Source organism: Botryllus schlosseri, chromosome 4 (genome assembly GCF_051294905.1).
Source record: "Botryllus schlosseri isolate E-star chromosome 4, Bs_hap1, whole genome shotgun sequence".
In the NCBI taxonomy this organism is placed as follows: domain Eukaryota; kingdom Metazoa; phylum Chordata; class Ascidiacea; order Stolidobranchia; family Styelidae; genus Botryllus; species Botryllus schlosseri.
Window position 1 is genome coordinate 21,272,379 of NC_137239.1, and position 27,729 is coordinate 21,300,107.

At 40.8% G+C, this 27,729-nt stretch overlaps 1 protein-coding gene across 2 annotated transcripts in view; it reads right to left on the bottom strand.

Annotated features, from left to right (window-relative positions):
- Window positions 1-4,893: 4,893 nt before the first annotated feature.
- LOC145437408 (uncharacterized) overlaps window positions 4,894-27,729 on the bottom strand; it is a 52,914-nt gene continuing 30,078 nt past the window's right edge. For both annotated transcript variants that reach the window (XM_080314619.1, XM_080314618.1), the window contains exons 24-33: window positions 27,310-27,443; window positions 25,592-25,781; window positions 23,947-24,010; window positions 23,779-23,888; window positions 22,725-22,902; window positions 21,338-21,486; window positions 19,788-19,839; window positions 18,206-18,276; window positions 9,607-9,736; window positions 4,894-5,138 (exon numbers count right to left, since the gene is read on the bottom strand). In XM_080314619.1, coding sequence (XP_080170745.1) covers window positions 4,988-5,138; window positions 9,607-9,736; window positions 18,206-18,276; window positions 19,788-19,839; window positions 21,338-21,486; window positions 22,725-22,902; window positions 23,779-23,888; window positions 23,947-24,010; window positions 25,592-25,781; window positions 27,310-27,443 — 1,229 coding nt within the window. In that variant the 3' untranslated portion in view covers window positions 4,894-4,987. The remainder of the gene's footprint in view (window positions 5,139-9,606; window positions 9,737-18,205; window positions 18,277-19,787; window positions 19,840-21,337; window positions 21,487-22,724; window positions 22,903-23,778; window positions 23,889-23,946; window positions 24,011-25,591; window positions 25,782-27,309; window positions 27,444-27,729) is intronic.

A 27,729-nucleotide genomic window follows, 5' to 3' on the forward strand; every position in this document is an offset into this window, starting at 1 on the left:
TCAACGTCACTCGCGAACCCGTCTCAACTTCGCCGGATGTTGAAAATAGAATGCAACACCTATCAAAATGCTTTTACATTCACCTGGATAAGTAGAATCTACAATTTTCACATCATTGAAAGTTGTGCATCCAATATATTTCTGTACTGTTACAAGTACATATCGATAACTTCGACTGTAATAGCATCTCATTAAAGTTTCCGAAAAAGCCATGCGATATGAAAATACTCAACTTTCGCCCGTATTTATGAAGCGTTCGGCAGGTTTAGTCAGCCGTATACTATACAATCGTGTGCAATAGGCATCCGAGTATATATATAATACCCTATTACTCATGTTGCAACTAAATAAACTTTTGCATCTCTTATTACAACAGTTTCCAGTACTTTACACAATCCAGACTTTAACTATAGTTGCGCTGAGGCACGCATTCGCTGACATAGCATTCTGACCCTTACCAAATTAGCAAGTCCTATATTTACATCGTGCATAATTTCAAATCAGAATAAGACACACAGGCCTTTTAAGATGCATCGTTAGCTATTTTATAATGAACTGTGCGCGCGTGACGCGAGGATGCATACAATGCAGTTACACCTTTATCGTCAATGGGGAGAATAAACCAATGGCCTGTAAAGAGTGAACCGTACTTGAACGAATGGTATTTTTAGAAATATCCTGAAGTCTATTTCGCTATCAAAACCCACGTTTGGGGCCATAAATTGTTACTTTATCATAAAAATTCTCCCAAACTCCGTCTCTATCGTTCGCGCGTCTGATTGTTCAGTTTAGATTTTACAGTAGAATTTTCACGTATTGTTCAATTAACCATATGTATTATTCATGCGGAATAATATTATATTTCAAATGATTTTATTTGTTCCATGTTCCGCGTGAACCCGGTCTTCAATCCTACAATACAACTTCCCGTGAAAGTTCAACCCAGTTTTGCAATGAATGGCAGTAGCTATTCTCGCTTTACATATCACAGTAGTAACGTTTGGCTTCGCACTTACTTAGATAAGCTAAGCACATAACCTGGTTGTTACAAACTGCTTGCCTCAATACTTTACAAGCATAGACAGAGGCGAATAAACGCACTATGCTGAGAAATATACCACGAAGGGAAATATTGATCATGGCCATAACAAGAATCTTGATGGAGTTTCCCGCGAGACAGTGCACTGCTAATGGGTTCGGGGGTCATGAAGTTACATTATTGCCATTAAAAAGACGCGAATTTGATTGAAATGCTGTGAGGCAAGGCCTGAGATCTCTGACAGCGATATTCTGACGGCCACAGCGTTCTCGTGTGTCACTGGTGACGCCATTTGCGTAGAGACGACAGAAAATCCCTAATAGCGTTGTGACTTACGCCCCGAAAACATACATGAAAAGGTTTTCAAAACCTATATCGCACCCAGTCCCAGCTTTGAAAACACGGCGGCCGCACGGAAAACTGTTTAGCAACGCATGGGTAAACAGTAAGATACCATATTCTCCAAATCAGGGTGGACTCTCCAAAACTCAAGGTAATAGGCCAACAGGGTTTCAACCTTACTTTACCCTCGAAAATACCAATTGAGTACTTCTTCTTTACTGCGAGCCAATGGACAGAGTCGTAAAAAAAAACTTAAATTTCCCGGAGGTGAAAAATTGCTGTTGTGTAAATAGCGTTACGCATGGCAATGTGTTTGAAATAATGGTTTGCACTGGACATTTCATTTCGCAACGGTATTCATTATGTTTGGAGAAGTACATCTTGCCTTGGATATTACAAGTTAGCTGATGTTGTCGATAGACTAGATATCTATTGCTAGTGGCCTATACCATCACTAGGGATTCAAACTTATATTGGACTATAATTACTATGTATCACATATAGCAGTGGTCGGGAACCTATGGCTCGCGAGTCATATATGACTCTTTTGGGTATAAGATATGGCTCTTTGAGAAATTTTAAATTTTGTACCTTATCAAAATTGCAGTAACTTGTTTGTAAATTTTCATGGCAGCGAGATTAATTATTCTCGTGGCAGCACAATCATGTCTGTGAGAGGTCAAGACAGCGGGGTATGCAGGGTTAGGGGTTCGCACCGCTCTCTTTTCAAAATCTCCAAATTTAAGTTGCTGTCGTGCCGGCGATTAACACCACTCGCTGATTCGATCTACCAACCATCTCGCGCCTAGCAATCTCGGATTGCACGATACCTTGATTGACGAAAGAGAATAGCAGACATTCCTACACTTGTAGAACAATGCAGTTTGAAATGCACAATGTCTTCCTGATCTACACCGAGAAATAAAATGCCTTTAAAGTGACATCAACAATTACAAATTAAAATTAAAAACAACGCTATGCCTATCCCTTTTCTTGATCGGTTATTAGCTTTTTAGCACCGCCGTAAAATGTGAGTGTGTAACGCAACGTCACGTTACGCCGAATATTTTAGGAGTCCATTATTACTTAAAATTTCAGAATCAGCGCGACAATTACATTTGTTTCATATCAATGATTATAAATTCTAAGGTATTTACGATGAGTTGCGCTGTCACAGGTGAGGCTTGAGCCGCCTGTGCCTCATCTGCGTCTTACCTCTCCTTTCCCGCTTTATTTTCGAACAATATATATGAAAATTCCGTGATTTTGGGATGAAAATGTTCATAATTTAGTCATTCATAAACATCGATAGAAGATACCAATAACCATTGAAGGGTTCACAATTTTCCTTCGCTCTTCCCTGACGACATCTGAGGCAAGAAAAATCTGGCAAGCACTAGGGTTACCATATTTTGGAAATCTGAAATAAGGACTCTTTTTCAAAATTTTCAGACTTGCAAAACCGGAGGAAAATCCTGCAAAGATGGTAAATTTTTCCCACATCGTAGTCGGTTGACTGAAAAAAAATTGTAAACTTTCTGGCACAGCTCCCGTTTGCCATATATTTAACCAAAGTTCTCAAAAAAGAAGACAACATCTCAAAAAAGAGGTTATTTGGGCGTCCTCCGAGGAGACTTTCAAAAAAAGTCAAAAAAGAGGACAAATGCTCTTAAAAGAGGACGTATGGTAACCCTGGCAAACACTACGAATTCCATATATTAGTGCTACCGAGTAAATATCACAACCCACACACAACAAACGTTATGCACATCTGTTTGGCTAGTGTCAAATGAAAATAATAGGCGTTCTTCAACTACAAATCGTACCTTGTAAGCCACGAGCCATCTATGCCATGGTGCCTGATTTTATCATGATAAATCCAATAATAATTTTCAACATTGTAGGCAATATTACGTAGCCATGATATTATAACGTGTGGCGTGGGAACGTATAGCGAATAATAGCCTACTCTACGCCGCATTAGGCAGCAAATAGACTTTAGATAAAACAATTTGACTTGCTCGTAGCTTCGTGAATTGTATCCATTCACACTACATTACAATCGCACCGACAAGCTAGCTTAGCGATACGATTTCAACGCATGACGTCAGTCAGCTGACTGGGATATCAATGTATCCCGAAACGTTGATCGCCGGTAGTGAGATTCTTTATGGTCCGCGATATTGTTGAACTCTTCCAATCGCGAGAATAACGAAAATATTCTACACGCTTCACTACTGTTACAGACTACAACAGTGGCTGGTGTAAATTGCGCTCGATCTTGCCTTGGTGGATATGTTTTTGAGATAGCTTACTGATTCTTTTCCATGCAACACACATTTCGTAAGACGTCTAATGTTATCATAACCCCTAAAGAGCTCAGAAATAAATCGGCTAGCTACTCCTGCACCGAGCTGGGTATAACTCACTATTCACAGCTAACCATTCGCATCGAGACCTTAGCGAACTCTATCTTAGGCCGTCGCCCTCGCCATCAATATTTTACGTACACATTCACGCTTTGTTAGTATCAATGCCGTGATTTTATACCCAATAGTCGTGCCACAAAACACGAGTACTCGCAACAGTGTAGCTCAAATTCGAGCAGAAACTAATTCTAGATAAACTTACTATCTTAATTAACAATCATATCTAAACAGTAAACATGTTACGACCCTTTTAATTGATCAAGATTAACCGCGCCGAAACAAAGGGGATATTTTATATTACGAGAAAAGGCATTTCTCAAGATAATCACGGAATGCCTTGTAAGAATATTCTGGAATCATTTCGAAATGGCATTTTCAATTAGTAGATTGTTACCTTCGCGATGACATTTAAGATAGACTGCCGTATTTCGCTAATCGTAATGACTAATCAGCCCAATAGGTTTACAGCAATCGAACGTCATGTGAGCTATTTCCTGTGGCACACGGTAGCCTTCGTAAGGTGTTGTTTGCAAATTCATTACTGCAACAACATAGCGTCACAATTTATCATTGCAACTTTTAATATAGGTAATAACAGATCGCAGCTTACGTACGTGGGCCTCCGATACAATTTGGATAGCTCGAATGGTGCATAATTTTGTTTGGAAGAAGCGCGGAACACCAATTGTCGGGTCACAATAGGTACTACTGATTCGTGACACTTCCGATCACCACTAGCTCGTGCGCAATGTCAGTTGGAAACCGTTTCTTTATGCTTTACAAAGTCCACATTCCGTGAACACAAAGTGACAGAATGAACCCAAAACGGGCAAGGCTACAGACGCCGAAAACTCAACTGAAGTCATTATCATTCTTGAAGATACCTTTGATACATCCACTAGCCTGTATCACCTAGACACCTACCTGTTCCATGTATCTCTCTGAATTGGCCCGTACTTGAGCGAGACGCATCCGTTTTCGCGATGATATTTACAGCGCGCGCGTAGTCATAACAACGATTTGCGGTTGGTTACGAATTTCGCAACGCAAATGACGCTTCAGGCTTTTACATAAACTCACATATTCACATATACATATATATTTGATATACATATATGACACATTGCGCATGTATACGACATATTAGTAAAAATTCGTAAACAGATCATCGATAACTCTACTGCTGCCAATTGAACACGTCTCGTATCGAGTATTTCGACGACTTATCTTTCGTCAGCGCGGTGGATCGCGGCGTCGCGCGATTGCGTTCGATCGGGGGCAATTTCTCCTGATTTTTCTCGAGCTCCTTCGAACTGGACAGCCAATTCCTGTAAAGAAACAACCATGGACGCTTCGCATACTGCAGAACTCGACTAGACTAGACTACCGTGAAATGCTGGTAACCTGATTCTATGGTCTAATTAGTGAAATGTTTCCATCCTCTAATTCTAATTTCAGGTGTTGCTGAAAATGCTACACAAGAACTGAATATTGCGAAACGAGAATATTGCGAAACGAGCCGAGCTTGGTGTACAGTAATTTGCAATTGTCATGTTGATAATAAGGAACTGCGATTTCATATGAACTGAACTTTTAGATTACTTCTATTTTGTTCTAATCACGATTTTAAGCCAATATCCGAGTTTTTGAGAATTCTGTAATTCGATTTCTAATCTAATCTGAAAAAAGCAGTGTTTGTCCAATTTGTATTTGTCCAATTATGGCAGGGTGAGCGCGAAATATCTGCACGTCGTGCGCTCCTAATCGTGTGCACCGTAAACAGAGAAAATAAACGGTCCGAATAAAGTAGTTGCCAAATCATGTTGCCACAAATAGGCCTACATCGCGCCATTATGCGAAATGAATCAGCATGCATAACATCTTGCCAACGGCCCTGAGATTTAGTTAGAGTAGTCACGGTTGCTAGTCAAGTAGACGTAGAAGTAATGGCGCGAATTTATAGTCATTTACAAGTAGAAGCAGCGAGTTCTCAGCCTTCTCAATACTACCTCCAGTGGGAGAATAAAAGGAAAGGTCAGAAAAGTAGTGAAGTAAGTAGTTTTCAAAGTAGATTGGGCCGAGGCGTATAATCGTCAAATCCATATTCGCGACGCATGCAAAATAACCAATGACATGACAAACATTTTAGAAAAATACACTCAGTTACGGTAATGCATGTTGGCGTGACAATTTCACTCATAAAATTGATGCAAACTTATAACAAAAGTACTTCACGATTATAAAAATTTGAAGAGCTTATTGGAGGTACAGAACTTCAATATACAATTGCATAGCATATTCATATTGGAATGAACGAAAATATTTTCGGCTGACACTCGTCACGGGTAATCGTCAGCAACTAGCAGAGAAAAATCCAGAAGTGCGAAAAGCGAGTAGTTTCACGTAAATAATTGTCAAGTAGAAGTGGATACTGCATGAATGTAAAGCCAACTTGATTACTCCGAAAAAGTAGAAGTGCTTCGTTGAGAAACGATTTGGATTTCGAAAAGATATCAGATTTGAATCTAGTGGGATTCGGATTGGCGATTTTGTGCAAGCTTGTATAAGCGTTCTATAAAATCGCGGATTCTGAAACTATAAGTCAACCAGGATATACCGTCGCTGTGGAATCAAAGTAGCTTATGTTCAAATTTTGAGAAAATTAAGTTTTTTGCGCGAAATTTTCATATCTTGGCTGTGTTTGTCCCGTTGTCTGAAAGTTAACTACGGCCAGGATATGGCCGAAAGAAAATGAAAAGTTTACAAACACTTAATCCTCTCAAAATGTGAAAAAGACATAAGCAATTCTGATTCCATCGCGACGATGGCCTGAGATTTGCGCATGGCACGAATGAATTTCGATACGGACTAGCAACGCGCGTATGATTTCACAATATTAAATCAGCTTATCTCCGTAAGATAGGCCTGTGTTGCAGGCATTACATGCGCGTTACAAGTTGCCGAACGCGCTACGGGCAATTAAAGTAATCCGCCGGCAACGCAGTATACCAGCGATAGCATCGAACACCGATTTTGTCAGCCTATCACAATAAGATACGATTTTATCGCATTCTCGCACAAAGAGAGCGTCACCTCGCCCCGTGAGAGATGCAAACACATCCGCACGCAGCCGTAAGCTTTTACAATCCTACACGAATCTACCTTGTGCCTTGCGCTATAAATAAACAGCGTCGTGTCATCTTTTAGAACAGTGGTTCCCAACCTTTTTCCACCCACGTACCATTTCGAGGTTTTATGCAGTGCTCGCGTACCACCTACATCCACCATTTATGACGTTATAATCACGTATTTGACCTGTGCGAGGTGTATTAACAAATTTTATTAAACTAGGCTTTATCAGCAAGGGTTGATGATGAGATGCATTGAATTATTTTTTCACCACCAGTCACAAGAAGAACAACAGCATAATGAAATAAAAACAAACAACATAAGTTCATTTGTTTAATGCAGGGGTGGCCAACCTTTTTGCTATGAACAGCCGCATTTCGAGTAGTCATGTAGCCTACGGCCGCATTCCAGGACATAGTTCGTAATGAACAAACTAGATGACAAATACCCATTTAAAACTGTCCATGTCCATTTCCGGTGAGCTCCAGACTAACCTCTTTATTCATATCGGCGTACGTACCGAAATTGCGGTGGTCCTGTTATGAATGGATATTTTGGTTTCGTAATGGTCGCACGAGGCGCGAAAATTTTTCAGATTCACGAATGAATTTTGTCATTAGTATTCGTAGTTTCACAAATTACTATGAAATATTTATTCTTTCTCAGCCAATGTGATCAGATTCTCCGGTAAAGTTGATGGACGGTGTGTTTTCGAAAATTTAGGGCATTAGTTATAAAAGTGATTATGTGTCTTCGGGTGGACCAAATGTAATAAGTCACTTTGTTGAATACTGCTATTTCCTGACCTCCCATCAGGATTGGGGGTACATTGGAAAGATATTAAAATCGGCCAAACGCATCATAGAAACGAATTTCTTTGAGAAGGACACGATTCCAAGTTGGTATTTTTATCTGGGGCGCATCATTTTTCGTTGCTGTTCACATCTGTACTATGGTGCTCAGGATGCAAAGGACGCTACTACATTAATATCGAAAAAATGAAGTCACGTGGAATCGCGCACAGCGCGAAGAAAATTTCAAAGTTAATCAAAATCTGCTAAATATTTGGGAGTAAATTCGTAAATTCAATTTTCATGTCGACGACCGACAACGCATACAAATTGAAATACGTGTTCACGGCCGCACAAATTTCCTTCTACTGCCGCAAGTTGGCAACCCCTGGTTTAATGCTATGGCTGCATTTGTTTATTTGCCACTAGCTGGTCGATGCGTGGCATACGTTTGCTCACAGCGCATCGAAAGTCATGCATGAGCGCAACAAGTCGGTTTCGTTTCTTCGACGTACCTTACTACGACGATGACGGCGGCTTCAGAAAACTCAAAATCCACCCCAACTGAACTAATAACTCCCTTCGGTCGAAAAAAACAGAATCGACTCGCGTACCACCTGGAAGACCATCGCGTACCACCAGTGGTACGCGTACCACAGGTTGGGAACCACTGTTTTAGAAGCATAACACGACGCGAAAAAGCATATCGTTTCGGAGCAGCGATAAACATATTATTTGCAGTTTGCGTTTCAAGATTGCTCATTAGGGGCGGGCGAAACTGTCAGAACAGTCGAATCCGAATCGAATATGATATGTAATGATTCGAGTCGGGAGTTTGGAGACGTTTGTCAACAAGTAACGATAATACATGACTGCATATCGAGAGTAATATTTTAGCAATGACAAATATAGTTTTAATGGAGCCTGGAAACCTAGGTTGGCCGCACCTTACCATGGAAAAACATGTATCACATTGTTAATAATACAGATGACACATGTCCGTCAAGAAGTGATCGATGGCATGGCCGAGAGCTATGAAACTACCTCGGATGACGCGTAACAGGTATTGTTGTTCTAGGCGCCACAAAAAAGATACATTTTAAGTCATTATTAATGTTATGACGTCATAACATGCGGCGATCGAATACTCAGAATCGAATCACCCACGGGTACACTCGATTTTGCACGGCCAGCCAACAAAATCGTCGCGGTCAAGAATTACAAAGAACTATTTTCGGTATTATTTTCCTTGTGGCGCGCAAAAATGCCACATTTTAAAAATCTAAGCAAAATTATCAATGCCTAGAGTTTATAACATGTGGTGCTCGAATATACCCGACTCTGAATCTAATAACCCGAGGGGTACTCGTCTCTTCCCGGTCAGACTAAGATATTGTCACGGTCGAAAAATCCAAAATTATGACGTGTGACTAGCATGTAGCATCCAAGTAATTATTACTGTTATGACGTCATAATAGTTGGTATTCGAATATTTGACTTGGAAAGGAATCAGTCACGCACTCGTTATCGCCAAACCCTATCCGTGATACATTCTAATTTAGCAGAGGTGGTCAGTAACGAAGCACTTCTACTGTTCAAAGCACTCAGAATAGGTTATGCTAACTTATCCTGATTACTAAAGTATGGCTATGATTTTGGCTATGATTTTGGATTACGTCTAGTATTCAGTTATTTAAGCAAAACTAGGCCTAGAACACTGACTATTTTACTTACTTGGAAACCGCTATTTCTACTTGCACTTGAATATAAATTTACGACATTGCTCCTAGCTCTACATTAGTACCTACGATCACTAATGTGATCACTTCTGCTGACTACAGTCTCAAATTAGGCGAATCACCTGTACGTCGCGTACCTGTCTAAAAATCCTGAAGATTGTTTCAAAGGGTTGTTTCGGAACGGGTTAGGCAAGGCGTTCTGCAGCGTAGTCCTTTTCCGCCGCGACTTCGGAAAAGCGTCCATGCTGCGTCTCATGTTTCCCGGATCTACGAAATGATAGGAACGTTATGAATTCGTGAATCCTTTTCGTTGGATACAGAGGTCGTCGAAGGAGTCACCATTGTAGCTCATGTAGAAGAGGAAGCATCACCGTAAATTTCTACCGAATTAATATTAAAAGTAGCGATATTCAAGACATTTTAATCTTTCTGCGATCAGAAGTCGAAAACAATAGTCTGAAAAGCAGATTAGGTCGAGGGCTCACGTAATTTTACAAGTTAACTTTCTTAATTGCGGCATGCGTTCTCGTGACTAACGCAATATGAGTGAATAGTAGACGGTGCGAACCCCTGAAACGTCACACGAACCATTTTGAAAGGATCCGTGTGAACGAGAACCTGTGACGTCACGTGACGTCATATTGCCAGTCCCAACCCTGCATTTTAGTGAAGTGATGTACAAGATACCTATAGCGACGACTGAGGCCACATTATGCCACAATGCTGGAGTTCATGCTGACTTTTACAACGTCACCAAATGTATCAACTGAAGCAATCAAATGATATAATAATCCCATAAAATCGATATGTTCCGTGGCTTTGTCAACGATTTCGACGAGCACTTGCGAGGGAATATAAGCTTACGTCTTAACGGTCTAGGCCAGACCGAACAATGTAGGCCTATGCGGCGTCTGACTATTGCCACATTGATATTGAGCAGCGTGTAGAACGGGTTCTATACTTGCTACCGATATTACCCCACAAACAATAAGTTATGCAGTAACCAAGACCCCGATGGCACGGATTTGATTTTCATGAGACAATACACGTACCAAATCAAGATGGACCCCGTGGATTTTTTACATTACATAACGATGTATCCTTTATATCAATGTCATTGATTGGTTGAACAAGCATCATTCGCTGAGTATACCTACATGCAGAGTATTTCTTTGTTGAAGTTGTGTGATTGCGGGTAAGTTCACAGCAGAGTCACTAAATATTCACAAACGGAGAGCTGAGCACTTTTGTAACAAAGCAAGTGAAGTTTTTGAGATTGACAAGGTGCATGCCCGTTTAATGCTGATTTTTATGCCGCCTGTGCCATGCATGGAGTGGTCCGAAGTTGAAATGCGAAGAATTTCAACCAATGATGTTATAATGACGTGAAAATTATAATGTATGAAAAAGGTTCACAGTGCAAAACCTATCAAGGTTCGTTTGCGAACGCAAACCTCTAATTTCGTGAGTTTCACACACAGAACGCGAACGCAAACCTCACGTTCACGCCATCCCTACTGAATATGCCAGCGACAAGCGTAAATTTGAAACACATATTCAGCTACCGTGCTACAGGGGTAATTTCCCCCAATTGCAATTTCACTTAAATATACTATTTCAAGTGGAAGTATCAAAAGGCCAGAAAAGTGCTCAAGTGAGCAATTTCAATGAGTAGATTTGGACACGGTTCGCGTACTTTTGGCAGGGTGGCGGCCACTTTGCAGAGATGAGCGGATTTGAAATTTCTATGTCCTAATCCAATCCAAATCCGAACCTTCAAATCCTAATCCTAATCCATATCTTTTTCATATTCAAGTCCATGTCCAATCCTAATCCGATTCCAACTGGAAATTCAGAAAAAATAATAATTTATGCAATGGAGGGATTCGAAAATTTTCTTTCACAGCCAACGATTCACTTGATTCAAGATAACTTAGTAATCACAAGTACATTAATAACTGATCCGAATAAAGTTTGTCGCCATTCGCCACACGACATTTCAATCTCCCAGAAAATAGGTAAATCCAATACAAATCCTAATCCGTTCTGAAAAAAATGTCTAATCCAAACCCAATCCAAATCCGACAAAATTTCACAAATCCTGTTTTTTCAAAACCCAATCCTAATCCATGCTCATCTCTGCCACTTTGGGAGTCGCAATACGAATCTTCGAGACTAGCGCAAAACGATGAATGGCAATACACATAGCGAAAATCTTCGAAAATATATTTAGCAGTTACCGTGACAGCTATTTCACGCAGTTCTCGTGACGACTTGCAAACAAACAAAAAAAGATCCACACTCATGCCAAACCCGTCTTGTACGTTTCAAAATCTAAATGGTAAAAAGTAAGAAGTTTCGCTAAAAAACTGTCCGGTAGAAGCGATCAAAAAACGCAACCCCTCGAGTAAGAAGTAGATGTATAGGCAAAAACTGCTTGAGCACTCCGAAAAAGTAAAAGTACTTCGTTACTGACCACCTCTTGTTGGATCATATTGGAACGTACTTCCTGTGGTTAAAAAAGTGTTTAAACCGACAATTTCGAATGTTCAACGCAAAACCGACATATCGGTCAAGACGCGCAGACATTTCAGCCTATTCAGAGCAACACGCGAATCTCGATCGCTACAACTGTTTTCCATAATCGGAAACGTGCGGTTTTCAAGGTAACTAACTCTGCAGAAATCTGTAACCATCTATGTACATTGTATAAAGCCGGATCGACTGCGGCGAACACACGTCACGATTCGGTCGGATACACGCCTTCACAACATTCGCGATTGCAACACTAGATAAACACTGCACCCCGATTCTGGTATGCGTGTTGATGGCATAACGTAGCAGAACCCGCGAGCCAATCACCGACGGAGACCATTTCGGAAATGCAACAAGTTGCAATGTCAATTTTGAGAATTCGCGACAGCCTGGTAATAGACTATTACAAACCATCTACTACACGCATTGTCGAGGCAAGATCTCGTTGCATTTTCATTGTTTCGAGTTGGTTTGCTAGGCTATCTCAGGATCGCGTAATTGTTCTTGTACAAACTGCCCAGTGCCCATCTAGTTAATTGACGGTCAGCTGACTATATTTTTTTATCGGTACTTCTAGTTATAGTTTCGGATTTGGAAAAGTGACTAGTTCTGGTTATCGTTCTAGTTGCGCATTCAAAAAAATACTTGCCGAACAGTTTGTGATGAATCGTGATGCCGGTGTTGTGTTGTGTGAAGGTCTTCCAGCCATCGCTAGCTTCAGCAATTTAGTTGTACTGAAGTTCATGTGGCCGCTTAGTATCACACGTGAGATTTATTGATTGCTTACGTTTTGATTGGGTGTTGGGCTAATGGACGACTACAATTGACCGGCATACAGCATGGGATGGTGGTGAGAGCGGTCGCCTATTGTTGTTGTTTTGCTGTTTAGCCCTTGTGGCAATTACTTTCTTTTAATCTTTGTATAAAGCCATTCCGATATTGTGAATTAGTGCAACAAGAAGATAATTCCTAACTTCATCAAGTGAAAGGAGTAGATAAACCCTTTTTAGTATTATGGAAAAGTAGACGTATTTTGTTACTGATGACCAACAGCTTTTAGGGGGCTATAAAGATGTTACATGTCAAAATAAGTCAAAAATGTTTCAAAATTGTAGCGTTAGGTCAAAAAATAGTCATTGTTTAGTAAGTGAATTTTTTTGCCACATGCATTTCGTTTGTATCTTAAATGTTTGTACTGTCAGTGAACTTATAATTTGACATTTTACTGCTTGTAGGCTATATACATCATAGGCGTACCGTTGTAGACGGCACATTATCTGCTCAGTGTGAAGCATAAACATTCAAATTAAACAAATTGGTTGACATGGTGTTATGCTGAACGTACCGCACTATCCCAATGAAAGCAAGACTGCGTGGGCATTGATTCTTATATCAAGAAGCGCTTGACGAAAAATTGTGGTGTAGACAACATTGTCAGAATGAAGCAACACGGTGTGTCACCAGCAGTCAACGCATAACTTCAGTGTTACCAGCCGACAACTGCTACTGTTGAACGTTCTTTCTCCACTCCGTTCTTGGCAAGCTACTTAGTAAGGACAGAAACTTTCTACCCGACAATGTAGGAACGCATCTTGCGTTGTACTAGAACAAATTTTAATGATTTCTACCATAACGCGTGATGCAACTACTGGAATTCTTCATAGGGCCAGATTTCGTTAAAATGAAGTTTTTTCATGTAAAAATTTGTCAGTTTTCAAGTCAAAAAAAGTTTTTTTCAGGCCAAATTACTTCGTAAGGACAGACAGTTCCAACCAGAAATGGGGATAAGTAGGTAGTACAATTCTAACATTATGTGCGAAAACACCTTATTTAGATGCTTGAGGGCTAAATATTGTCAAAATTAAGTGTTTCAACTGAAAAAAAATGTCATAATTTTCATGTTTTAAGTAAAAAAATCGCCATAGGGACCACAGAACTACACAATTGCAGTGCTGCGCTTCTCAAATCACGCGATCAACAGTCATCCCCGACTGAACCATTGCAGACAGCGAACGGCCAGGACACTCCGGAATGCCGCGGTCAATTAAAGCACACAAGACGCGCGACACGCGATTACGTCACAATGCGACCGCTGCGCTTGCGCTTTTGAATAGCGCTCCGTAAACAAAGTAAATACCGAATACCGTTTATAACAATTTCGAGGTATTTAGCTGTATATTGCGCAATATCTAGGCATATCGCTTGGACTATAGTGGTCCAATTAAATTAATTAGAGCGAAATGCCGTTAATCTAATTATAATCTAATTTCTGGACTTCCTTAAAATGCTGCAACAGAACTGTATAGTGCGAAACGACCCTATCTTGGTGAGTAGACATTTGCCATTCTTATGCTTATGAGAGTGGATTATGATATAATATGAAGTTAACATGATTTTTGTCGTGTCTCTTCCTAATACGGAATATATAATATCCAAGTTTTCGGGAATGCAGTAGTTCTAATACTAATCTAATTTAGAAAAAAAGCACGAAACTATAATGCTAATTCTAATCCAATTTGGAAACGTTGAAAATTCTCTGGTTCAACCTGCCATGGCGAATTGCCGGTTCCCTACTATTACCGAGAACGGACATTACCGAGAACATACATTACCGAGAATGGACATTACTGAGAATGACATTACCGAGAATGCTATTACCGAAAATGGACACTACCGAAAATGCTATTACCGTTCCACAGAGTCGCTTCAAATTTTCGCTCTGTGTAACGTATTTCTGTTATCTTGTAGGCGGTCCTTGGCCCGAGAAAATTTGAATTAAGTCCACTTTCTTTTGTATGACATCCTTCCTTCAAAAATATGACATGTTCGTTGGCCATGTATAATATGCCCGAGTCTTAGGGCGGAGACAATAAAGTCCCAGGCATTTCTTTCGGTAATGGTCCTTCTCGATAATAGTATTCTCAGTAATAGACATTCTCGGTAATATCACTCTCGGTAATAGCCATTCTCGGTAAAAGCCATTCTCGGTAATAGCAGTTCTCGGTGATAGCCATTCTCGGTAATAGCATTCTCAGTATTCTCCATTCTCGGTAATGGTGATTCTCGGTGATAATCTTCTCGGTAATAGACATTATCAGTAATAGCAATTCTCGGTAATAGTCATGTTCGGTAATATCATTCTCGGTATTGTCCGTTCTCGGTAATGTCCATTCTCGGTATTGTCCATTCTCGGTAATGTATGTTCTCGGTAATGTCCGTTCTCGGTAATAGCATTCTCGGTAATAGCCATGTTCGGTAATATCATTCTCGGTATTGTCCGTTCTCGGTAATGTCCATTCTCTGTATTGTCCATTCTCGGTAATGTCCATTCTCGGTGTTGTCCGTTCTCTGTAATGTCCATTCTCGGTATTGTTCATTCTCGGTAATGTCCATTTTCGGTATTGTCCATCTCGGTAATAGCATTCTCGATATTGACCGGATACGGAATTGCCGAGGTGCGACGACATCGCGCGTTTCTCCTTAGCATCTCGCGGCAGCGATGAGTGATGCCCCGCAGATTTCGTTGACCTTTTGGGTGGCCAGGCGGGATGTCGTTCTATTTAAATCCCCGCACCACAAATAAAGTAACTGCCGCCCCCGGCCGATGCGAGAATTACGTATCTCGACACCTAACCCCCGTTTATCGCTTACGTCACGGGACGCGTCGCGCAGGAAAATTTTCAACGTTTCTAGATTAGATTGGGTTAGAATTAGATTTGCTAAATTCGAAAATGCTTGGAAATTTAGTCAATTACCCCATTATAAAGCAATGCAACAAAAACCAAGTCCAGTCCATCTAAAGTCGGCGTTCATTGTCATAAGCAAAACAATAGAAAATGCCTGCAGACCAGGCTTGACTCGTATCGCACGATACAGATCTGCTGTAGCAGTGTCAGAAAAACTTGAAATTAGATTACAATCAAAAGCAGAGTATAAAAAATTTCACATAATTCGATCATCGGCATTTCGCAATTCGACAACTAAAAGTATGTAGTTGTCCAAGTTGGGCGTCCAAATAGCAAGGCTTCAAACGCCAACCGCGTTTGGGAATTGCTATCCGACCGATAAAGAAATTAGGCCTTCGCCCCAATGCACACATTCAATTATTCGATTCGAACTTTCATGTCTGTCAAGTCATAATTGGTGACAGCTTACGACTGTTAACGATTGCCCCAGACGCTCGACGTCAGCTCGAAATTATTCGGGGTTATCTCAAATATGAATATTAGGGCTCTTCAAAAAATGACTTTTTTCTCAAATCGTACTGGCTACTTCATAAAATTGTTAGGTTACCTAATTTAAGCCTACACACAAAATTTGGTTCAATTCCAGCCAGTAACCGCTTTGCTACAGGAGAAGAAAGTTTCTATTTATTATATAAAAATAAATGATAAAAGATTTGAAAATTTTCTGTTCACCCAATGAAAGTGTTAGGCTGTCTATAGAAACGATGCTCACCAAATTTGGTTCAATTCCTAAGCCCTAATGAATATACGTCATTCACTTTTATATATTGAGGTTTTGTGCCTCCAAGAATCTCTTCAACGTTCGCAGCGGATGCGACGTTTTCAGCTGGATCCGAATTCGAGATTTTCGCGAAACCGAATCGAACCGAATGATTGTAATTCTGCGACGATCTCGGGTTTTCATCGTATTTTTAGCGGATTCGGGTAACAAATCGGATTCGGTGCTCAAATCCGGCACCAGATACGAAAATATAAACATAGTCACGCATGACAAGATAGCGTGATGGCAGAGCGTCCGGCTTCTTGAACGATAGGTCGTGAGTTCAATCCTGATAGGTTAAAGTCGTATCTGTGGCTTTCCCGCTTGGAGCTCAGAATTTCCGGGATAGCATGGAGGGGGGTTGCAAGACTTGGAATGCCTCATAAGGCTATATCTGCACCTTCCTTGTCCAGCGGCATATGCACATCATACACTCATGGTATGCATATGCGCAGATCGTGCATATATATATCACGAATCGGTGTGGATGCCGCCAAAAATACATCAAGGACAAAAATATACAACGTCCTATTCCTATTCACGATAGCCGCGTAACGGACATTGCACCAGGTTTTATTTAACGTTGAACTTGTAAATCACGCGTGAGACATACAGGCGCCGCCAAGCCATAAAAAATTCAATGCATCCCTTTGATTTAAAATAGTATACGATGCTAACCACGGGTAAATAGGAAGCAAGGTAAAATCACGGCAAACGATAGTTTGTGACCGGGTAATTTACGGCGGGCGGTAAGTAACGCAAATTGCCGCGGGGATTACGCAGACATTTTCGACCACGCAATCGCTTTGATACCGACGCACATTATCCGTTACGCGAGTAACCCAAAATCGCGTAAATGCGTACCTGCACAGATTCCAAATGCCAAATTGCGCGTAAAGATAAAAATCACGAGAAAAAAATAGGACGAAAGTATTCAAATTTTAGATTTGAGAATTTTCCCGAATCACGGAAGCCCTGAAACTTCGATAGGCCGCATCACAACATACGAAACGTGCATTGCACAAAGCTACGCGCGTTAGTACAAATTACGTTTATGCGGAGTAATGATCAACCCGTAACGTTGTCACAAAGTGCAATGACATAAGTAGGGACGGAAAACAGCCAAATAATCTTTATAATGCGGTATGGACTGGCGATATTTTCTTTGCGGGCGCATGAAAGGTACTTATTCGAGCTTTTCACATCACCCGTGATGCCATACCTTCATAATGAGTGGTATTTGAATATAATCGACTCGCTTTTCACCATCCATACTTATAAACACTCACCGTGAAGAGAAAGAATGTTAATAGCGAATCGGATTCGGGTTCAGGTAGCATACTAACGCTTATTGCTGCATTTCGAACTCGAAGACCAAAGAGATCCGGGTTCTAATCAACACACCATCAATTCCGCAGTAACGCAAGCCGAGTTGAAATGTCACATGCCAGGTAACGCGAGCTAGTGTAAATAAACAGAGGCGCTGTAGGAATTCGTCGATTTCCGCGAAACTACACACCACACGTACTCAACAGTCGATCAGAATAGCCCACAACTACCGGCGGTTTCTGGTCAATTATCTCGTGACGCGCCTGCTCACGCACGACGGGTTCGGAAAAGGCGGATTTTTCGGAGCGGCGTGCAACAATGGGAAATGCGTGGGCGCGTAGCTATACTGGGGACGCGCGCGCTTACCTTCTAGCTTGGTTGTAGCCTTTGGCAATTTCGGAGCGAATTTCGTGTCTCTTCCGGTCGGGCTTCTGACTCTGGATAACGAAAAAAAAACATGGTGCTGAATATTGGGTTAAAATCGCGCGAACCAATCTCTGTCTTAAGCCTATATCAATTGCTTTGCGAAGTGTAACATTGTAAGCCAGGGGTGTGCATAGCTTGACAACTAGAAAATTTTCAGCGTTTTCGAAATAGACAAGAATTATAATTATAGCTGCACACCACGCATTTATTCCGAATTACCGCAGATTAGAATTAGAATAACTAAATTCGCAAAAACTCGGGAATTGCTTTAAATACAACAAAAATGAAGGTCAGTTCATATCAAATCAGAGAAAATTCTCATAAGCATGAGATCGGCGAAAGCCCTCTCGCATAGGCTTCGAAATGGTTGGAAGAGCCGCCATCTAAGTAAGATATCATAAAGGCGATGAGGAGACTACTACTTTATCAAACAAAACTGGTAACGAGAGTAACGAAAGTGAAACTGCACTGATTTTTACGGGTCATTGAATCAATATATCCGAACATGCAACTGCAAAGTCCACATAGCAGATATTTTAGTAATTGTAATGTTATTTTAGTAATACTCTTGGCACAATAGAGCTTAACTCGGCGTGTCAGGCCAACCCAAGTTAGGAAGCCGCACACAATTCGAGATTGATAAGTCTTCGTGGGTTCTGTGGCCCACGATGCACATTAGGGCTGTTCGAATATAACTTTTTTCAAATATTTTGCTGGCTGCCTAATGAAATTGTACCGTTGCCTGTAATAGGCTGCACACCAAATTTGGCACGATTACAGCCAGTTGAAGCATTGCTATGAGCGGATAGAATTTTGGATTTATTGGAAAAAAAAATAGAATTTTTTCAAATATTACTGACTAGACTACGCATTAAATTGTCAAGTCGTGTAAAAAATCGATGCGTAAGAAACTGGGCACAATGCCAACCCATATACGCGAAGTTATTGTGGTAGAAATTTTTGTACTTTTGTAAAAAATAGCATTTACAGTGGGAAATTCCTTTCATATTAACTACAAAACAAACAAAACCGTAAAACACTATAATTTCGAATCCAAAATTGTACAATTGTACATTGAGCGTAAGCGATCCCTTCGCCCTGATTAGTCGAAATTTCATGCCGATGACGTGATATTTTGTGATACGATTGTTGATATACAATGTTCTTTCCAAGTCTCTACTAGTTGCTGAAGATTACACCTGGCGAGTGTCAGCCGAAAATATCCGGGTACATTTCAATAGGAAATTAAATTAAATTGAAGTTCTGTACCCCGAGAAGCTCGTCGAATACAAAATTCCAAAAAAATTAATGCAAGAAATACAAATTTTTCCCCTCTCGTAGCAATGTGTTTTATGGTTAGAATTTAACCAAATTTTGTGTGTAACGTTTTATGGGCAATCTAAAAATTTCACCAAGTATAGCAAGAAATTAAAAAACAACGTTTTTTCAACAGCCCTGATACACATGCGCATCGCCTGTAGCATGCCATCAAAACCAAGTAATCACTAACGCAAGCTCTTACCTGAACGGGTGCTCCTGCGCATTGTCTTCGCAAATGGACCGCACCGACGACTCTGAAATCACAAGCAAATCGCGCGTCGGATGACGTCAAAACCGTTACGTCATACAGCGTCCCAAAAAACTGCTCTTATGTCGTTTTTCCAATTCAAAAACAGTAACCAAGAGGTGATCAAAGTAGTTGGCGTTGGCTTTCAAAAGCAGAAGCAAAGGTGACGCCGTGGATTTACATTCAATTGCAAACACAAATAGGAAGTTGCCATTTCCAAGACATGTCAAAAGTACTTGTTGATATACAATGTTTCTTTCAATTCTCTGAGGATTACGCCTGGCGAGTGTGGGCCCAAAATATTCGGGTTCGTTTCAACATCAATATGTTATTCAGTTGTTTATCGTAGTTCTGTACCTTCAAGAAGCTCTGCAAATAATAAATAAGTACAATTTTCGAATATAATTAAGTTTCAGTGGTACAGTGGTTATTTAGCCCAGTGTGTGTGACAGTTTCGGCTGTGAAAGCAACGCGAACATCATATTAGTGGAATTAAAGTGTATTATGCCCATTTTTCGAATGTAAGGATCCATTTTCCGAATTGATAGAAAATCTTTTGTAACATTTTCATTTTTCCCGCTATAGCTTGGCATTGCTTACCTTTATCACATTGTTTAAAAGTTAACCATGGCCAAGATGCACATTGCGCAAGAAAGAAAATGAAAACTCTACGTTAAGTAAATTTGGTTAGCATGCGTAAAACGGACATGAGCTACTATGATTACACAGCGACGACATAACCGTGAACTAGCTTCTAATTCACAAAATCCAAAGTGCTTCTTGGAGGAACAGAACTCCACTATACAATTGAATGGTATAATCATATCGAAATGAACCCGAATATTTTCGGCTGGCACTCGTCAGGGGCAATCGTCAGCAACTAGTATATAATTGGAAAGAACATTGCACATCAACAATGGTATCACAAAATATGATGTCACAAGCATGAAATTTCGAATAAAAGAGCTGGGGAGTGGTGACGTCATATTTTGCGATACGATTGTGGATATACAATGTCCTTTCCAATTATCTACTAGTTTCTGACGATTACGCCTGACGAGTGTCAGCAGAAAATATTCGGGTTCATTTCAATGTGAATATATCATTTAATTGTAAAATCCAAAGTGTGAAAAGTGAGTAGTGTTGCCTGAAAAACTTATAAGCTTAAGTGGAGAAGTCTAAAAGCATAACCATTTCGGTAGGCTAAGTGGTGCAAGCAGCCAAATCTAAATTCTGCACTCCGAAGCCATGTAGTGAGAAATTTCAAAGAAGTACGTGACATAGGCCTAACCTCGTAACGTGATGCCGGGCGAAAGTGAAACAGAATCTAAGGTAATCCTTCACGTTTTCTTAGTCTGATACGCTTGGGTGCACCCATACATTTTGTATATTCCTAATCCCAGGTTGATGAGACCGGCGTGCATCAGCCATCAAGCCGCTCGCACCGCAACATCAAAAGAAAGCCGCGACTAATTATTAGCTCCCATAATAATCTCATGCCTTACCGGTCATGCTTTCCGAGCTGAATATGCTGAGAAGACTCGGGCATGGCTCGTGAGCGACGGGTTGTACGGCCTCCGCTGTGTCTAGGATTCGCAGCTCGTCGAGACCGGTTTGGCCTGTGGACGGACCTGGCGCGAGGACATCTTTACCGCTGTAATAATAGTTTGATTTCTCACAAGCGACACATAGATTCCGGCTACAATCCTTCAGATGTTTGGTCCGGATTCAAATCCGATCACGTCAAAGGATTCCGATTTTATACCGCCTTACATGGGGGTGGATTGGGACGATAGCTGTCACGCAGTGGTGATTAACCGGGATTCAAAGTATGAAGTAATCCAAATCCAGTGAGCCGTTGAAACTCACTGTGTCCACACCATCTAGTACACTACGGTAGAACAATATTCGTCGGCAATCCGACACTAGATCAAAATGTTCACTGTCCAGAGGTACCAGCAGATCGATTCCAGAAATCCTAACAAAGTGCTGGAGGTTTATCTAAGCTCCTCATCATTACCAGATATGCTTGTGCGGACGGTTGCAAAATATTAGAACTAACTTGGCCAGGGTGAGGTAGTGTATTGGTGATGCGTCCGGCTTCTCGGTCGGTAGGTCGTGGGTTCGATCCGCAGCCGGGTCAAAGACTCGAAAATTGGTATCCGCAGCTATCCTGCTAGGTTACAGCAACCATGGAGGAGAAGCAAAAAGGGGGTGCAGACTTCGTCGTCAAAGCATCTCAGTGGTGCAGGGGGAAAACAATATCATATCGCTCTCTTGGCCAGGGCAGGTCAGCAGATATGTATCATAATAAACATTATCCGCCCGGTCTAAAATAAGTAATCTAGTCGAAGCCTCATGAACACAAAATAACAACAGATTTAGCTGACTTCAAATCACTAGTTCTGACAAACCTTCTCGTATACCACGCCTCTTTGTATTTTATCTTATGCCAACTTTCATTGAGCGTATGCTACTATGTACTGTACGTGTGTCTTCTTTACATCCAACCTACACTAACCCAGGGAACCCATGCGCTAATCTGCGAGACTGGTGCATAAATTGAACTGTGCATCAACAACAGTAATAAAAGAACAGAACCATCAAAACATGATTTTAATAATCGATAGCTACGGCAAATTAGTGTGACTTCAGCTGTATGAGTCGTATGTGCATCTTGACCTCGAAACAACCCTGTTCAAAACCACTGTTCTCAGAGGCCAAGGTGGGTACTGACTGGGTATTATGTTGTAAGACTAATCCAAGTCGTTTCGACCCCTGTCTATCTTCCCATTTTATCGCAATCTAGTGGTGCTTTGAAATAACGAAATTATCAATAAAACTGTCTCTCTGTCTGTATCTCTCAAGCAACAGGGCTACGCCAAGTCTTACGTCGGAGACGAAGACGATTTGGAGTCGGCCGAGTTTTCCGAGGTGTCGCACTCGCTGGATGTCGCGTTGCTCAAAACGTCCAGCCCTAGTAGCGACGTGACCACGCCAAGAGCCATGTTGCCGACCAACTCCTCCACGCTAGGCGAATCCATCATGCTCCGATCGACTTTGGTATCGCCTGAAAACCGGCACAAAACGGAAAAGTAGCATGTAATTACTAACACACAACAACGAATCATATCTAATAACACAGAACTGTATCTGGCGCAAAAATGAGGACGGAAAAGTAACAAGACATTGTTTTAATTAATTAACACACGTTTTAATCAGCTCAAGATTCGGATGGAAAAGTGACGCATAGTTACCAACACATAGCAATTAACAGTGAACACTCATCTTAATCTGTCAATAAAAGTCGGACAAAAAGAAACATATTTATAGTTACTGACACCCTTAAATACCGCACATCAGAATCTGCCCAAAAAGTCAGACGGAAATGCAACACACAATTACAAACACATAATAAATAATACACACACAAACAAGTAACCTAAATTTGCTACAAATCTCAGTCCATGTCAGGCGTATCATAGGAATCTTGGAAAGAACTGTTTAAATATTTAAAATTGGATATTGATTGCGAAACACAGCTTTCTTAAAAACATTTTTTCAACAAAAAAATAGATGCATTTGACTGGTTGCTTCCAAACCCTATTCCATGATCCATCCAAAAGGAATAACCCTTATAAAGAACAAGGTCCTTGATTTCTGCGAGAAATTACTTATCATAACATACGGCTGCGTCAGAGCCAACGTGTAACCAGTTTTAAATTCGTGAAAGGAGAAAATTTCACCGAGACTGCATTCAAGTTGTTCTCAGATACATGCATTTGCATTTCATAAATATATTATTTTCATAGATATTTCATAGATATATAAAACAGAAAAGCAGATTCAACTGCGTCTCTTACAAATGATCCCGGCAATTTATTCCCGGCTGATACCGCCAAGCGCGTTTCACACCAGCAATTCACAAACATTTCGTAATATCCACCTTCGATTTCTGGGTTAGCGACGATGGATGACACGATTCTTTTCGCCAACGAGTCCATGATGTCATCAAATTCTTCGGCGTTTGCTTTGTCAATATTATTGCCGTTTGTTCTAAAAACAAGAGACTCCATGTAGAAAAGCAGGTGCGGGCTGACAATGGTTGGCTTACTGCGAGTAGGTCCTTTGTCCCTTGACACGTTGCAAATCGGTGATAGGCTTGTTCTTAATTGCATCTGAGAAAGATTGGATCGATGAGTTATTGATCGTGAGACTCGTTAGTGTTCACAGCAGCGTCAGTACAGGGGAGATAGTGTAGTGGTTACGATAAGCGCCCAGCACACAGGCGAACCGCGTTCGATTCCCGTCGGAGGTTTATCTGGGCTCCTCTTCCCCTGCCGTTGCAGTTCTTACGGCGACAAAAAAGCCCAGAAAAAGACCCGACGAAAGAAAGCACTCACAATGAATGGAAAAGAACTAGTAGAAAGGGCCGCGGCTTCAAACAGATCAACATCGAAAAAAAAAGAACTGTGACATCGGGCACTCTAGGCCGAGGTGGATGTTAGAGTAAAGGATCGCTACTGATGCGTGTCGTTCTACATCCTCCTATCTGTTCATGACATCGCATTGTGTCTTATCGCATTGTACATTGTGTGTGACTTGTTCAGATAAAAATATAACCCAACCATGTTATGTTATGTTAAGTACAAAGTACTTATACTCCAAGCAAGTATATTACTGGTACTACTCAAATGTTTTTAGTAACTGCTTCAGATTTCAACTACCTAATTCATTTAAACCTAAAAACAGCTAAGTTTTGTGTGGTCAATATAATCTGGGTGCTGCAGTTGTCGACATGGTGCTCACCGACTCCTCCAGAGGGTCGATAGTTAAACAGGTAATGTTGAGAGCACAAGAGGAGATTCACATCATATTTACATATGCAACGAGCATCATGTGAATCTAAAGAACTGAAAAATGTGTAGCGGAAATTTTTTTATTGTAACATTCTCTGTAACAGCAGGGGGGATTATTTATCTTCGCGGACCAAACGAGAAGTAGAAAATACGTTAGCGGGCGGACTCAAAATTTTTAGCTGTATTCTCCAGCGTATTAATTTTATTTCTAAATTGAAAAAGGTGAGTTACATTGTTAAAAATGCTGCTCAGTAAATGTGTTGATATTAGGTCATTAGAAAGTGAAGGTTAATTAACAAAAAATAATATTTATTTGCCCTCATTATTCGAAACAATGTTGAACATGATTCAGTTCAGTTTTATCACCGATTTTTATCAGTTCAATACACCATAAGATTGCGATACAATCAAAAGATAGCAAGGTGCCATACACTTGCAATGCGCAATGTGACAATGGCAGCAAAGAAGGTTTGAACTAAACTATATTGAGACAGTGACTTCTTGAGACTTGTTACGGTATATTTTGTTAGATTCATCTAATTTTGGATTTGAATCACGCATGCGAGTTACATAGGCTGAGTAATCGCCACATATTGAGGAACAGGCCTCGAAGTAAATACTCGAGCCTCCGCACCCCAAATCGGACTCGGTGATGAATTGTAAATCATTCGATTTGACCCAAGTCAAAACTATAAAAGTAAGATTGAATTGTGACTCGGAACCTTGTGACTTGGTTGGAGCCCTGTGTCCCAGACCGAATATTTCCAACATTTTGAATTTGACTCTCTCATAATGCTGACGTTCGCTACAGATGAGAGTAAGTCGAAAAGCTCTTAGCGATATATTTTTGGGTGTCTGAAATTTTATCTAAATCTGTAATATTCCTGAATGCCGCCATACCTAAGACAGCCGCTGTTTGAGAATTCCTCCAGTCTGCAAATGAAGTCGAGTAGGAAGAAGTTCTCTTTGTCGTTTCTGGTTTGGGAAATACGCTCGCCCTTCTAGACATTCTCTTCTGTCTAGCCATGTCCTCCGATGACGATTCGCTGGAACGATGAGTCTTGGGGATGTCGGGGTCGACAAATGAAAGCTGTAAGCGAAAACGATTCGATTCCGGTAACGAAAGGAAAGAAATTCTCTGCACAAATGTATTCGTGAAGTTTCGCAAAAAACACTGCAGTCAGCGACACGCTATGAGACATTGTTTGAGAGGTCAAAGTAGTCAGCTTTGATACTCGAGTAGAAGTAGAAGAAACGCCATAAAATCAAAGTAAATTACACACACATAGAAGTAGCATTTTTTCCGCTACAAAACCTTTCCAAGGACAATATGAAGGTCTAAGAAGATTTGGCCGGTATCTAACTGACTATTTCAAAATGGCCGATGACAGTACAAACAAGTGCAACCATCCTAACCATTTGCAGTCACTGTTGTGATACAAGGGCTATTTCGCCAGCTCACGAAACTACAATTATACTAGTAAATTCGAACACACACCCCCCAAAACTACTTTCAGCTTGAGAAAATCTAAAGTGAAAAAGTAAGTACGGGTAGTTTTGCGTCAAAAAACTATTAATTGAAAGTGGTTTAAAAACACTACCACTTAATCAGGTACTGCAAGGAAAGAAAAATTACTCTGTAAAACTAGAAGCACTTTCGTCACTAACCACCTCTAGACAGTGTAGACAAAATACAAGTTAACTGATGAGAATTGTTACTGAAAACTTTCATGTTACTACAGAAAAGACGAATGAATATGATGTCATGGGAAACCGTCAGTTATTGGCAGGATGAAAAACTAAGAACAGCCCAAAACTCCAGGTTTGTATAATGGTGATGACAAAAAGTAATCGGGGGTTGTTCAGGATTGAGAGACTTTCATGTCTCCCATGCCTTAAAATATCTTAAAAACGTATTCTAGCTACCTGTCACTCATCCCTCGTAATAATTTGAGTGCCCTCATTTAAGCTAGACTACCAAAATGCATTGAATACCTGGGTTAATGCAGTTCTTCAGTTGTTTTGGTTTGGGGCGATGCAAAACCTCACTATAGATATTATTTAAGTTCAGGACACCGTTTTGATAGTGAACACTGCCTAAGAAATCCTCAAACCCACCGAAAACATAACATCAATTTGTATGATTCGTCATGTTAGAGAATGAAATTGTAGGCCCCCAAAAAAATTTGGTCTTGGCTCCCCCATAGGGTGATACACCAAACATCTGGGGGGCTTCGCATCTCAGACCCCCCTTCGGACAGTATGTTTTTACCGATATTCATCAGCGAGATTTTGGTACTTTTGGTGGGGCTCCTTCACTCGCCTAGCCGCCAATTGATGGGTTAGGGGCGGGGCAGTTACGGTCCTGAGGACAGCCTTGGTTATAGGCAGAGACATCGTGATTACAATGCACTCGCGTGGAGATATCTTGAAAGAGCAGTTCGGGATGGCGCTGCTGAAATCGATTTGCCTATTTGGTGACTTACCGACTTCTATCAAACTTTCACTAACTCCGCCGAGTATTCGCAGCGAAATGAAGAGCGCTTCATTACCGGCATTAAGTTGGAATATACTAGAATGCGATTTGTTGGCATCAAACATCTGCACAGCGACCTTACCTCACGCGTCTCTCTTTGATCTTTTTTACCCTGATTGAGTCTGGTTTTGCTAATGGGTTTCATCCCAAGTACCTCATACACGTATTTTGTTGCGATAGCGCTGATCGCCGAAGACGAAGAGCTATCGTCGGAAACTAAAAACAAAGAGAGTTAATGTGTTGGCGACTACTCCTGAAAACAATCGTGCTTGCTGTGGTGAGCAATGCAGTAAGCTTGCTACTTTAGCAGAGCACTCAAATAGGTTATAGTTACATGTGCTGCTTCCTCGAATGGTTACGTTTCAGACAACCTCTACTTTTTATGGCAAACTACTTCCAAACTACGTGCCTGCCATGTAAAAATAGTGCTTCGAGCTTAAGCGATCTCTTCGCCTTGAACATTCGAAAATTCATGCCGGTGACCAGTGCTGGGCAAAATCAA